General features: G+C 37.3%; 2 protein-coding genes and 1 non-coding gene across 3 annotated transcripts; all 3 read left to right on the top strand.

Moving 5' to 3' along the window:
• Positions 1-1,454: 1,454 nt before the first annotated feature.
• LOC104214341 (pentatricopeptide repeat-containing protein At1g77170, mitochondrial) lies at positions 1,455-3,725 on the top strand. Its single transcript, XM_009763997.2, has one exon. It carries the CDS (start codon positions 1,536-1,538, stop codon positions 2,901-2,903), a length of 1,368 nt encoding a protein of 455 aa, XP_009762299.1. The 5' UTR covers positions 1,455-1,535; the 3' UTR covers positions 2,904-3,725.
• A 1,911-nt stretch (positions 3,726-5,636) lies between these two features.
• LOC104214350 (uncharacterized) lies at positions 5,637-6,041 on the top strand. The gene has a single exon (XM_009764007.2). It carries the CDS (start codon positions 5,637-5,639, stop codon positions 6,039-6,041), a length of 405 nt encoding a protein of 134 aa, XP_009762309.1.
• Positions 6,042-13,033: 6,992 nt separating this feature from the next.
• On the top strand, positions 13,034-13,229 carry LOC138886653 (U2 spliceosomal RNA). The gene has a single exon (XR_011405702.1). It is a non-coding gene; the product is annotated as a U2 spliceosomal RNA (small nuclear RNA).
• Positions 13,230-13,998: the final 769 nt, after the last annotated feature.

The following is a 13,998-nucleotide window of genomic DNA, read 5'->3' as shown; positions in this document are numbered from 1 at the left end:
AACTGCAATTAGTATACGAGGAATCCATGCACCTAAGCTCTTATGGCATGCTATAAAAGTAGAGAGCATAAGAAGGATGTTCAGCATTTTATAACAGTGGTGTAGATAGATATCGAGTAACTCTTTTCAGCGCTGCTAGTAGCCCCGGGTAGAGAACTATGCATATGGTTGACCTAGCCCTCTCTCAACGCTGCTAGTAGCCCCCGGTAGAGAACTATGCGTAAGGTTGACCTAGCCCCCTCTCTCTCCACGTAAAGATTTTATTCCTTTCCTAGACTATTCAATATGGTCATGTATGTAATAAGGTAATTAGAGCCGTCAATAAGTCCAGCCCAACCCGTGATTTAGCAGGGTTGGGCTAGAATTTTTGGGGCCCGTTTAAAAATGAGGCTTTTAAGCCCGGCCCGAGTAAGTTCGTGACCCGTGAGGCTGGGTCAGCCCGGCCCATGGGCCTAATAAAATATTTATTTAAAATATATAAAAAATAAAAAGTATACTGTTTTTAGAGATGGAAAAAGTCAGAATTGGATCTTTACTAAGAGGAACCAAAACTTGATCTTGAGAAGTTTCAAGAGATGATGTTGTCATGTATTGGAAGGACCATTCTAGAAAATATCTCGATCTTTGAATGATGGTGCGTGATGTACTTAGCATTCTTATTACCATTGTACCATCGGAATCAACATTTAGCATTGATGGCGTGTTCTTACAAAGTACAGAAGTTGCATTTATTATGAAAATGTCCAAACACTTGTTACTACTTGAAATTGGTTGCATAGGTTTTCCCGAACTCAAACTGGTAATATTTTTTTATGTGAATTTAAATATTATTAATTTTTAAAATTTAATTATTTTTAATATTTAACTAATTAATATTGCATATGAATTGTAGATGAAAGTGAAGATGTTAAGACAACCTTGTCACAAGCGGATTCAAATGTGTTTGATGAAGATGATGTGTTGGATATCTCATAAGCATCATGAACGTTCTCTTGAATAGTTTGTTTTAAGTTTTGACTTTTAGTGAATGAAATATAGTCCTGTCTTTTACTTTTTTTAGTATTTATTGTGATATATTGGAACAATATAAAAAGTTATTAAGTTTTGCGAATTTTTTCCAATAAGATATTTTTTTACTTTTAAATAATTATCTTTTTTATATTTTTTTACTTTTAAATAATTATCTTTTTTTAGGTCAGAACTTAAAGAAAAAATATAAAATTATATTTTTAAAAATAATGGGTCGGCCCGTGGGGGCCCGCGGCCCACATAGAGCTAAGGTGGGCTGACCATTATAAGGCCCATCAAAATAGTGGGCTAGCCCAACCCGTCAATTGCTAAAGTGGGCCGGACTGTTAGCTTAGTTAGCCTAGCCCGGCCCATATTGACAGCTCTAAAGGTAATGGTCTCTAGCTTAGTTAAGCAGCATTGCAATCTCAGGTGTCTGCGTTTAAATTTACCGGGGCGGCGTAGGCTCGATAATCTTTTTGGACGATAGGGTAAGAAGTGAGTTTAATACCAACTAAATATTATTAATGAGTCTATTTCATTGTTTCTTGCTCCGATTTGGTAGAAACAGAGTAGTAAACTCATTTCAGCTTAGTCATAGTTTAGCCACCCTCGTTGATATTCCTGATTATGCCAAGACACTAGCGACCCGAATATCAAACTGCAATAATCTAGAGCAGCTCGACCAAATTTACGCCCACATAATCCGAAATCACTTCTTGGAGTTGTATCCTGCAGAATTTCACTGGAACAACATTATCAGATCATATACTAGGCTTCAATCCCCCAGTAAGGCACTACATGTGTACATCACTATGTCTAGAGCTGGTGTTCCTCCTGATACTTTCACCCTACCTATTGTTTTAAAAGCTATTGTTCTGAATTATGTTGTTATGGTACGGCAGCTTCATGGGGTTGCAGTAAAGCACGCTTTAGACACTAATATGTATTGTGAGAGTGGCTTCATTAGTCTGTACTCAAAGGGTGGTGACTTTGAGAATGCTCGTAAGGTGTTTGAACAAAATACTGAAAGAAAGTTGGGGTCTTGGAATGCTATTATAGCAGGGTTGTCACAAGGTGGGCGTGCTAAAGAAGCGATAGAAATGTTCTTGGAGTTGAGAGAGAGTGGGTTACAGCCTGATGATGTAACCATGGTTAGTGTGACATCAGCTTGTGGTGCTCTTGGAGACTTGGATTTGGCTTTTCAATTGCATAAATGCGTCTTTCAAGCAAAAGCGTTGGAAAAGTCTGATCTTTTGATGATGAATTCTCTCATTGATATGTACGGTAAATGTGGGAAGATGGATCTTGCTTATAGGGTGTTCTCAAGTATGAAAGAAAGAAATGTATCCTCGTGGACTTCTATGATTGTTGGTTATGCGATGCATGGGTATGTTAGAGATGCGCTTGAATGCTTCCGTTGCATGAGGGAGGCAGGTGTTAGGCCTAACCATGTGACATTTATTGGGGTGTTGAGCGCTTGTGTACATGGTGGGATGGTGCAAGAAGGAAAGTATTATTTCAGCATGATGAAGAATGAATATGGTATTGCACCCATGTTGCAGCATTACGGGTGCATGGTGGATTTGCTTGGTAGGGCTGGGTTGCTCGAGGAGGCAAGAGGGACGATTGAAGGTATGCCAATGAAAGCAAATGTTGTGATTTGGGGGTGCCTAATGGGGGCTTGTGAGAAGCATGGGCATGTGAAAATGGGAGAATGGGTGGCTAAGCACCTGCAACAGTTAGAACCGTGGAACGATGGAGTGTATGTGGTATTGTCCAACATTTATGCCAGTAATGGCATGTGGGAAGAGGTAAGGAGAATGAGAGCAATTATGAAGGAGACAAAACTTGCCAAGGTTCCTGCTTATAGCTTGTCCACAAGTTCAGATTGAGAGTTGATGTTGGACCAGCCAAGGATAAAGGATCAGAAATGTTGCTCTCTCTTACAGCACTGAGTGCACAAGATGGTTGCCATCTGCACCTCATAAAAGTGGTCTTATAGGAGCAATATATCACATATTTTGACTTACTCGTTGAGCCTTAATTTTTATCCACTTAATGCTCTGTTGCCAAAAAGAATATATTTATATTGAGGTACATCCCCATCCACTGCTACAATTATACAGAGCCTCACGCTACCCGCTTTCCACAAAAAGCATGTCTATAAACGCTATCATTAGCACTAAAAACCTCCAATTTATTCATCACAAATAAGCATTCCACAATCTCGGAAATTCTTCTTTTTTTTCTGAGAAAAAAATGTTAATACAGAGCTCGCAGCATCACCAGTAGGTTCTCTGATAAAATGAGTGCAAGTGTACCAGTTGATGTAGGCACAACGGGAGTTGTAGGATCACTTCTGAAGGAGATTGAGTATTTCAGAAGACTTGAGTTGGATTGTGGAAAAGGAATTTCTAATAAATCCTTGAAGAGTACACTGGAAATAGATTCTAGTGGTGGTGGCCTTCCGTGGCCTAGCTTCGGGTTCTTGACGATGAAATGGAGAAAGAAGAAGAGAAGAGGCAGTGGTGGTGGATTACCTGCAATGTGTTTTATGGTTGAAGTTTCTGAGCTGTAGGCTGAGTGAAATCCCGGGGTTTAGTTATAGGAATCTTAAGGTTGATCTAAGAGATTTGAGGAAGATGTAACACTCTCAAGAAGCTTTTGAATTTTTTAGTCGTCTAATTGGATTTTGTAGCGCCTGAATTCTCCCTTATTCTTTAGCCAAATATCTTGTGTTTCTGATTGCCTTCAATTGTTAGGCCTTAAAAAAGATTGTGTTAATATTTTTAATATTTTGGTTCCCTGTGGAAGTAAGCAAGAAATGCAACATAAAAATGTTTTGTGCAGATCAAATGACTGGACATTTCTAGGTTCTTGTAATTGAAAGAAATTTGCAGTTTTATCTGTATCAAAAAAGGAACTTCAACGTAGTTGAGAAGTCATATTTGATGATTGTATATGAGGGGAACATTTTCATGTTTAGCCTGCAAGCAGAGCGAATTTTCTTGTAGTTCGTGCAGATTTTCATCTTCCATTTCGTGGAAATCTTTCTTATTACTTATTTATCCCTTATGATGTTTATGCACATCTGCTAAAAGATGGGAAACAACAGAAACTCTGAGGCTACCATGTCTGTTCATAACATTATTCCAGAACCACAGAAGCCCACAGTCTGCATAACATTAAAGCTGTTTCTTTTGCTGCTTTGACTATATAAATAGTATTAGTTAAAACCGCAAGGAGCTTCATCTTAGACACAGCTCTAGTTGCATTCAGTTCTGTTTAGCCCTTGAGATAGAAACAAGATCTTTGTTTCCTTACCAAGTTACTACCTTTACTAGTAGTATCTCTTATGGGCACTATCCTCCAATTCTGATGTGCTGTCTCTTTACTTTCTTTTTCAAAAAGCAGGTTCATTTCTTTGTTCTTCTACTTGGTTAGTGCTGGATGGTGACGCAATTTGTAACATGCTATCAGAATCTGGTGTGCTCAAGTGCTCCGTGCACTTTATAAAGGATGAGATGTTGGTGCTTGTTACACAAAAACTAGTTGGGATCAACTCATGCGCTCTTGTGACATACGAAATATCAATATAAAGGGTGAGGTCTAACCGTCAATAAAGTGGATGAAAATTATGGAGGTTTAGGGTTCAAATCACACTAGCTGGTCTCTTTTCGTCTGACCAAACCTCGGTAGATGATTTCTCTCAGTTACCTGTTATCTGATGGGAGGTAGCAGGTACTAGTGATAAAATAGTTTGCAAACTGGTTCGGACACTATTTCCGAAAAAATTAAAAAAATTGAGACATACTTATTTGGTAATAAGAAGCAGTGCAGCATTGTACATTTATAAGAATACTTATTTGGTAATGGTCTCTTTAGCTTAGAAAAGGATTGCAATCTTAGGTAAACGTCGCTTTAGGACCTTGTAAGAAGAAGAGATTTGGTGCCTGCTGTTATTTGTTTAAGGTTTCAATTAAATAGCCAAGGATAGCGAAAAGGTTATTTTAAATTTATTGGGGCGGCGTAGCCACTATAATCTTTTCGGACTATAGTTATACCCGGTAAGAAGTTAACACCAAATATTAATTCGAATTATCCTATGATTATTTACAAAGCAAGGGATTAAAAAAGCCTGGACATTGATTGCTGAGGACCACACAAGCATGATCTGTTGACAGAGATGATTAAGTTCAATCTTTTAGCATTAGATTAATAAGCAAAAAAATTGAAAAAAAAAAAAGAGAGGAAGGGGTCAAGGGTGTAAGTATTATATACCCCAAGTTTTCTTTCTTGACTTAGGTCCTGAATGGGGTTGATCATGATGACTAACTTGGATCAGCCAAATAAGTCAGAGACGGAAAGGTAAAACAATAGTAATTATATTTAGGTGTATGCGTTGATTACAAGTTTGGTTGATGATTACATCTCCATCCATCCACTGCTACAATTATGCAGAGCCTCACGCTGTCCACTTTCAACAAAAAAGCATTGTCTATAAACACTATCATTAGCACTATAGAATAGTTGCTCCTTAATGCAAGCAAATATCATCCCTACCACCATAATATGACTTAAAAACTACTGCCAATTTATTCTTCACAAACAAGACTCTCAAAAAAATGTTATACAGAGCTACTAGCAGCATCACTAGTCGGTTCTCTGATAAAATGAGTGCAAGTGTGCCGGTTGAGGTAGGCACAAGGGGAACTGTAGGATCACTTTTGAAGAAGGAGATTGAGTATTTTAGAAGACTCGAGCCGGATTGTAGAGGAAATTCTAATAACAAATCCCAGAAGAGTACAGTGGAAATAAATTCGGGTGGTAGCAGTTCTTGGCCTAGTTTCGGGTTCTTGACGATGAAATGGAGAAAGAAGAAGAGAAGAGGCAATGGTGGTGGATTACCTGCAATGTGTTCTATGGTTGAAGTTTCTGAGAACTGTAGGATGAATGAAATCCCAGGGTTCAGTTATAGAAATCTTAAGGTTGATTCTAAGAGATTTGAGGAAGAAGTAACACTCTCATAGAAGCTTTGAACTTTTGTTACTTTTCTCATTGGATTTTGTAGAGCCTCAATTCTGCCTTGTTCTTTAGCCAAAAATCTCGTGTTCTAATTGATTGCTAGGCCTAAAGAAAGATTGTGTTAATATCTGTTAACATTTTTGTTTCTTGTCGAAAATGAGCAAGAAATGCAACATAAAACATGTTTTATGCAGACCAAAAGAGACTGGAAGAAATTTGCAAATATCCTGGATCAAGATTCAAGAAGAGGAACTTGAAGAAATATAGTTGAGAAGTCATATTTGATGATTGTATATGAGGTGAACATTCTCATTTTTTAGCTGCAGCAGAACGAATTTTCTTGTTGTCATATAGATCTGCATCTTCCATTTCATGGTAATTATTCTGTTGGGAATAAACCCCGTAAAATAATATTCACGGTATTAGTGACAAACGCAGAACACTAAGTTAGAGTTAAATCAGCAAGAATAGAAATGCAGCAATAATGACACCAAGATTTTACGTGGAAACTCTTCTGAATAAGGGAAAAGCCACGGCCAAGAAGAGCAACTGATATCACTATAGCGAGGAATTTTACACTGTGTAGTAACGAGTAAAAATACTCCTAAGACCACTACACTCTCAAAAGAAATAAACACTCTTTTGCTTTTTCTCCCTCACTACAATATCTCTCATACTCTATTTTTCTTCACAAACTATTTTCTTATAGTTTATGGAATACATTGCTCTCTTTCTTTTCTCTCTTTGTTGGTGTGATGAAATGAGAGTTGAAGCTCTCCTTTTATAGCTAAAAAACTCATTCTCTAAAGCCTACAATATTTGATAATTTGCACACACTTTTCACAATTTCAACAAGGTTGGCTACCAAACCAAACCAAGTCAATAAAATTGGCTACCAAACCATACAAATTTAACAAGGTTGGCTACCAAACCAATACCAATTCAACAAGGTTGGCTACCAAACCATTTGAATGAGATGGACACCATCAATCTCCCCCTCCAGTCTCATTCATTTAGAGGAGGTAGCACTGTCTTCTAGTTTGAGTGCATGCCGACAAATTCTTTGCATAGCTCGAACTTGTCTCTTGGTACCACCTTGGTCAACATATTTGCAGAATTTTCACTCGTGTGAATCTTTTTGACTTGAACTGATTCGTTCTCCACTTGCTCACGAATCCAATGATATCTGACGTTGATGTGTCTTTTTCTCGCATGGTACATGGAGTTTTTGCTCAAGTCTATTGCACTCTGACTGTCGCAATAGACAACATACTCCATCTGTCGCAATCCAAGTTCTTAAAGAAATCTCTTGAGCCATATCATCTCTTTGCCAATTTCAGTAGCCGCAATATACTCCGCTTCAATTGTAGATAGTGCGACACACTTCTGCAACTTCGACTGCCATGATATAGCTCCCCCTGAAAAAGTAAATAAATATCCAGTAGTGGATTTTTTTTTTCAAGGTCACTTGCCATATCAGAATCTGTATAGCCCTTCAAAATTGGATTTGATCCTCCAAAACATAAGTATTCATGTGAGCTTCCTCTTAGATACCTGAGTATCCACTTTACAGCTTCCCAATGCTCTTTTCCTGGATTTTCAAGAAATCTGCTAATAACACCGACTGCATGAGCAATATCTAGTCGAGTGCATACCATTGCATACATCAAACTTCCGACAACAGAGGAATTAGGAATCTTGACCATTCTCTCTTTTTCCTCTGTTGTTGTAGGACATATCTTCTTGCTCAACTTCAGATGACCAGGAAGGGGTTTGCGAACCAACTTAGCACTTTTCATATTGAAGCGCTCCAGTATACGTTCTATGTACTTCTCTTGTGATAAGTAAATCTTTCTTTCATTTCTCGAACGAGTAATTCTCATGCCCAAAATCTGCTTAACATGACCCAAGTCTTTCATTGCAAAAGATTCAACCGTTTCTTCAACTCGTTAATCTTGGAAGCATTCCTGCCCACAATCAACATATCATCCACATATAGCAAGAGGATGATAAAATCATCATCAGAAAATCTTTGTACAAACACACAGTGGTCTGAAGAAGTCTTTTTGTAGCCTTGCTCCCCCATAACAGACTCAAACTTCTTGTACCATTGTCTGGGAGCTTGCTTCAATCCATATAGACTCTTCTTAAGTTTGCATACAAGATTTTCTTTACCTTTTGCCTTGAAGCCTTCAGGATGTTCCATATAAATCTCCTCTTCTAAGTCACCGTGAAGAAAAAACAGTCTTCACATCCATCTGCTCAATCTCCAAATCAAGACTGGCAGTCAAACCAAGAACTGTCCGAATGGAGGACATTTTCACGACAGGAGAAAATATTTTGTCAAAGTCAATACCTTTCCTTTGACAAAATCCCTTGACAACCAATCTAGCTTTGTATCTAGGCTTCAAACTATGTTATTCAGCTTTAACTTTGAACACCCACTTGTTCTTCAAGCTCTCATGCTCTTAGGCAATTTCACCAACTCATAAGTATGGTTCTCATGCAGAGATTTCATCTTATCTTGCATGGCTTCAATCCATTGATCCTTGTGCTCATCTTCTATGCCCCCGCATAACATTCAGGTTCTTCCCCATCAGTGAGTAATACATACTCATTGGGTGAATAACGGGAGGAAGAAGTACGAGGTCTGGAAGACCTCCTGAGTGGAATATCTAACCCGTCCACAACTTTGTGAGTAGGAGCATTTACCTCATCAACATTAGCATTGTTATCACCATCACCATCAATATGCTGATCTGGAATATGGTTCTGGGCATCACCATCATCATTGAGCCCATTAGCGTCATCCGCATTTGTATGAGGAATTTGATCAAGATTAACTAAACCTTCAGAACTTGGAGATTTTAGCTTCTCCGCTTTGTTAATATCTTCAATGGTTTGATCCTCCACGAAGATAACATCACGGCTTCTCACGACCTTCTTCTCAATTGGATCATATAGCCTGTAACCAAACTTATCAAGGTCATAACCAATGAAGATGCATTGCCTTGTCTTGGCATTTAATTTTGACCTCTCATCTTTAGGCACATGTACAAAAGCTTTGCAAACAAACACTTTCAAGTGGTCATAGGAAATATCCTTGCCATACCAAACTCTGTTTAGAACATCACTTTACAAAGCAACCGCAAGGGATAGATTAATAACATGTGCGGCGGTCAACAAAGCCTCACCCCAAAAGGAATTCGGCAACTTTGCTTCAGAAAGCAAATATTTGACTCTTTCCATCAATGTCTTAGTCATCATTTCTGCTAAACCATTACGTTGAGGAGACTTAGGAGGAGTCTTCTGGTATCTGATACCCTGTTGTTTGCAGTATTCGTCAAACGGTCCACAATATTCACCACCATTATCAGTACGAATACACTTCAACTTCTTTCCAATTTCTCTTTCAACTGAAGCATGAAACTGCTTAAAGACACTCAATACTTAGTCTTTAGTCTTCAAGATGTAGACCCAAAGTTTCCTTGAACAATCATCAATAAAGGTAGCAAAATAAAGTGCACCGCCCAAAATCCTTGTCTTCATTGGACCATATAAATCTGAATGCACTAACTCAAGCAACTCTATCTTTCTTGAAGGAGGATGAGACTGGAAAGAAACTCTTTTTTGTTTTCCAGCCAAGCAGTGCTCATATTTTTCTAATTTTGCACTTTCAAAATTTGACAACAATTTCTTCTTGGCTAAAACATTTAGTCCTTTCTCGCTAATGTGGCTAAGCCTCTTATGCCATAACGTTAAAGAGCTATTGCTCTCAACGGCACTCACCATATCAACACAGGTAGAGGTCGTAGTTCAGTATAGACCATGACGCTTTTTCCCACGAGCCACAATCATGGAACCCTTAGTGAGCTTCCACTTTCCAGCACCGTTGGTACTGACATATCCCCCATCATCCAAAACACCAACAGAGATCAAATGCAAACGAACATCAAGTGCATGCTTTACATTGTTTAAAACTAGTTTAGTTCCAATACTAGTTTCCAAACAAATCGTTCCAACACCAGCCACCCTAGATACAGTCTCATTATCCATACTCAAAGTTCCATAGTCACCCTGAGTATAAGATGAGAAAAATTCCTTCCTTGATGTCACATGAGATGCGGCACCACTGTCCACAACCCAGCTTGACTCATCACAAGCAATATTTATCAGATTCGCATCAAAGACAGTAACAAGTAACTGTGGCCACACGATTGCCATCTTCTTTCTGTTCTTCCTTGTCTCTATTCTCCCTTTTCAAAATCCGGCAGAACTTCTTTGTGGGCCCTCTCTTCCCGCAATGGTAGCACTCAATATCTTTAAGTCTGCTTCTGGATTTGCTTCTATTATGTTCTCTATTTTGAGAACCCTGATTCTTGCTTCTCCCCTAAAGTCAATCACCAAGACATCTGATGAGGAGGAACACTGAGATTTTATTCTCATCTCTTCATTTAAAAGGGTGCTCTTGGCAAGATCCATAGAGATCACACCATCCAGAGCAGAATTTGATAATGAAGTTCTAAGAATTTCCCAAGAATTTGGTAGGGAACCAAGTAGAAACAAGTCTTGAATTTCTTCATCAAATTTAATGCCCATAGCAGATAACTGGTTCATGATCCCCTGAAAATTATTCAGATGATTTGTCATCACGGAACCATCGTGGTAATTTAAACCCAACATCTGCTTTATCAGAAACATCTTGTTGTTTCCAGTTTTCCGAGCATACAAACTTTCAAGGTGCTCCCATAGGGTCCGAGCATGTGTCTCCCCAGAAATATGGTTCAAAATATTATCATCAATCCACTGTCTAATAAAGCCGCAGACTTGCCTGTGTAACAAACTCCACTCTTCATCTGATTTATTATCAGGCTTTATAGTGGTGAAGGCATGTTGATGAAAATTCTTGACATAGAGCAAATCTTTCATTTTGCCCTTCCAGATGGCATAATTTGTGCCATTCAAAGTATTCATTTTACTAGTGTTGGCTTTCATAGTTCATCACAAATATAAATACTATTTATTAGAAGACCAAAATAATTCTTTTCTGATGTGGAAGTTCAGATTGTGCTGCAACCACAGAGTATACTCAGACAGAACGTTGGCTCTGATACCACTTGTTGGGAATAAACCCCGTAAAATAATATTCACGGTATTAGTGATAAACGCAGAACACTAAGTTATGGTTAAATCAGCAAGAATAGAAATACAGCAATAATGACACCAAGATTTTACGTGGAAACCCTTCTGAATAAGGGAAAAACCACGGCCAAGAAGAGCAACTGATATCACTATAGCGAAGAATTTTACACTGTGTAGTAACGAGTAAAAATACTCCTAATACCACTACACTCTCAAAAGAAATAAACACTCTTTTGTTTTTTCTCCCTCACTACAATATCTCTCACACTCTATTTTTCTTCACAAACTATTTTCTTATAGTTTATGGAATACATTGTTCTCTTTCTTTTCTCTCTTTGTTGGTGTGATGAAATGAGGGTTGAAGCTCTCCTTTTATAGCTAAAAAACTCATTCTCTAAAGCCTACAATATTTGATAATTTGCACTCACTTTTCACAATTTCAACAAGGTTGGCTACCAAACCAAACCAAGTCAATAAAATTGGCTACCAAACCATACAAATTTAACAAGGTTGGCTACCAAACCAATACCAATTCAACAAGGTTGGCTACCAAACCATTTGAATGAGATAGACACCATCATATTCATGTTATTGATTTATCCTTTATGATGTTTATGCATATATACTAAAAGAAGCAATTGGAAACAACATAAACTCGGAGGCCACAGGTCTGTTCATTTTTATTACTCAAAAATTACAGGAGTCCACAGTCTGTTTTAGCCCTTAAGATCATAGGTGGATTTAGAGCGAATTCAACTTAATCTATAGCTTTCAATTCAACTTCGACTCGAAGCAAGTATATTTAAAATCACGTCCATTCTGAATCAACTGATTTTAAATTCTGGATTCACTTCTATTTGAGATGAGACAAAATCTTTGTTTCCCTTGCTAATTACAATCTCTAGCGGGCGCGACTCTTTAGTTCTGATCTGATGTGCTATCATCTTCATCTTTTGATATGATCATATTGTAGAGCTCAACATGGCTATGTTGCATAAAACTTTTCTCTGTCGAAAAAAGAAATTTTATATCATCTTCATATACATTATTCAGATTATGACAAAATTCTTGAAAGATATAATTTGGATCTTCAAAACATTAGGCTTGATTCTTGAGCATCAAAAGCTAAAACACCCACTTAAGTAAGACTATTTAGAATATACCGGACATACTTAGCTTTAGCTGATTTCAACAGTTAAAATTCTACAGGAGCTTGACAAGAAACAAATCATTATGTTTTCTCAGTAAAATTCTTTTAGCTATCAGTAAAATATGATAATTGACTTTAAATTGTAATTATGAATTAACATTTTTAGACAATTGATAATTCTATCTTTCATAAAGATTCTGAAAGTTTTTTGTTCCTTTTATTTTCGCTGTAGGTGGTAATATATTAGCCTATAGAAAGGATATTAATCCATCCAAAGTATTATTACCAATTTCAACTATCAAAAACAAATAAACGCCATATTAATACAAACTTAGAGGAAATACAGTTTGAAATGCATGTATAAAAGAGTAATACAGTCAAACATCTCTATAATTGCGTCGTTTGTTCATAATATTTTCGAATGTTATAGCGAATTGTTGTTATAGAAAACATATATTATAACAGAGCATAAAATTTGGTTCCGAAAAAATTTGACTTTTATAGTAAAGTGTTGTTATATAAGGATGTTGTTATAGAGATGTCTAGTAGTATTATTCTTTTATAATAAATTACTGCTAATTTCTGGCGAAGTACATTTTCTAGCAATTAGCAGAGCGTTTGTTCAGCAGTCCCATACCGCTAAATAAACCAAGAAACAGGGAAGCTACAGCATTATAAAAGGCCAAACGGGCAGCTATTCAAAGCATACCTTTCTCGGCCTTTTGGCTAAGATCAAGTGTAGTATCTGTTCTTATCAGTTTAATATCTGATATGTGGGTCATCGGCCCACACGATATTAACTCAATTTTTTAAGGGGAAGAGTCCATTAAAGTAGCTTGCTACTTGGGCTCTTGCGCGTCGCCCATGCGTTGCACTATTGCACGGGCCTGGCGCACCCCACCAAAGTAGTCCAAATTTGATTGATTCCGTGGCCCAGAGTGGCCCAATTGTATATTGACTATATTAACTTGGGGAGAATTTACTTTCAAAGTACGTTAGTTAATTCTTAAGTGCCAATTTCTATTGTTGATAAATTTCTTTCAAAGTATGTTAGCATGTGCAAAGACATGGTCAGTGCTAAGTAAGACCATAAGTCACAAGACACTTTAATCTGTAACGAATACTTAATTAGTGCTTGATCCATGTTTATTATTTCATTGTGATTTTTCTTGTAATAATATACGTGTTAATTTTATTAGCTTGGATAAAGCTCAGTTATTGGTTAATCTTTCTTCCTGTATGATAAAAAGTGAAGCACGAGTATTCTACCCCATAGTAATATGTATGAGAATGACTTGATTAGCTATAAGCAAATGTAATTATGGTCTACAAAACAATTTAGTCAGTTTGATTCTCCTTCCCAATCCGTAGCATGATAGCACAGAACCATACCGAAGAAAGTGATTGCTAATGAAGTGATCGAAACTTTTTATTACTTGCTTTGGATTAAGATACATATCTCCTATAATTCCAAAATTAGTTGTATTCTGACTTAATTCATAGTACACAATAAAATAACAATTCACAAGCTTGGCGATGAAAATTGGGTATTAGGCATACGGCTGGTCTTTGTGGACTTGGAATTTGTGTTTGGCTTTCTGTCTTACAACCATAAAATATCGTAACCATCATTTTTATTTATTCATGTGTTGCACGAATAAAATCTATCA

This window comes from Nicotiana sylvestris, chromosome 2, assembly GCF_000393655.2.
Source record: "Nicotiana sylvestris chromosome 2, ASM39365v2, whole genome shotgun sequence".
Lineage (NCBI taxonomy): Eukaryota > Viridiplantae > Streptophyta > Magnoliopsida > Solanales > Solanaceae > Nicotiana > Nicotiana sylvestris.
This window is presented reverse-complemented; position numbering and strand designations above follow the sequence as displayed.

Coding starts and splice junctions, on each gene's coding strand:
- LOC104214341 (XM_009763997.2), top strand. CDS start 1,536: ATGAGTCTATTTCATTGTTTCTTGCTCCGATTTGGTAGAAACAGAGTA.
- LOC104214350 (XM_009764007.2), top strand. CDS start 5,637: ATGTTATACAGAGCTACTAGCAGCATCACTAGTCGGTTCTCTGATAAA.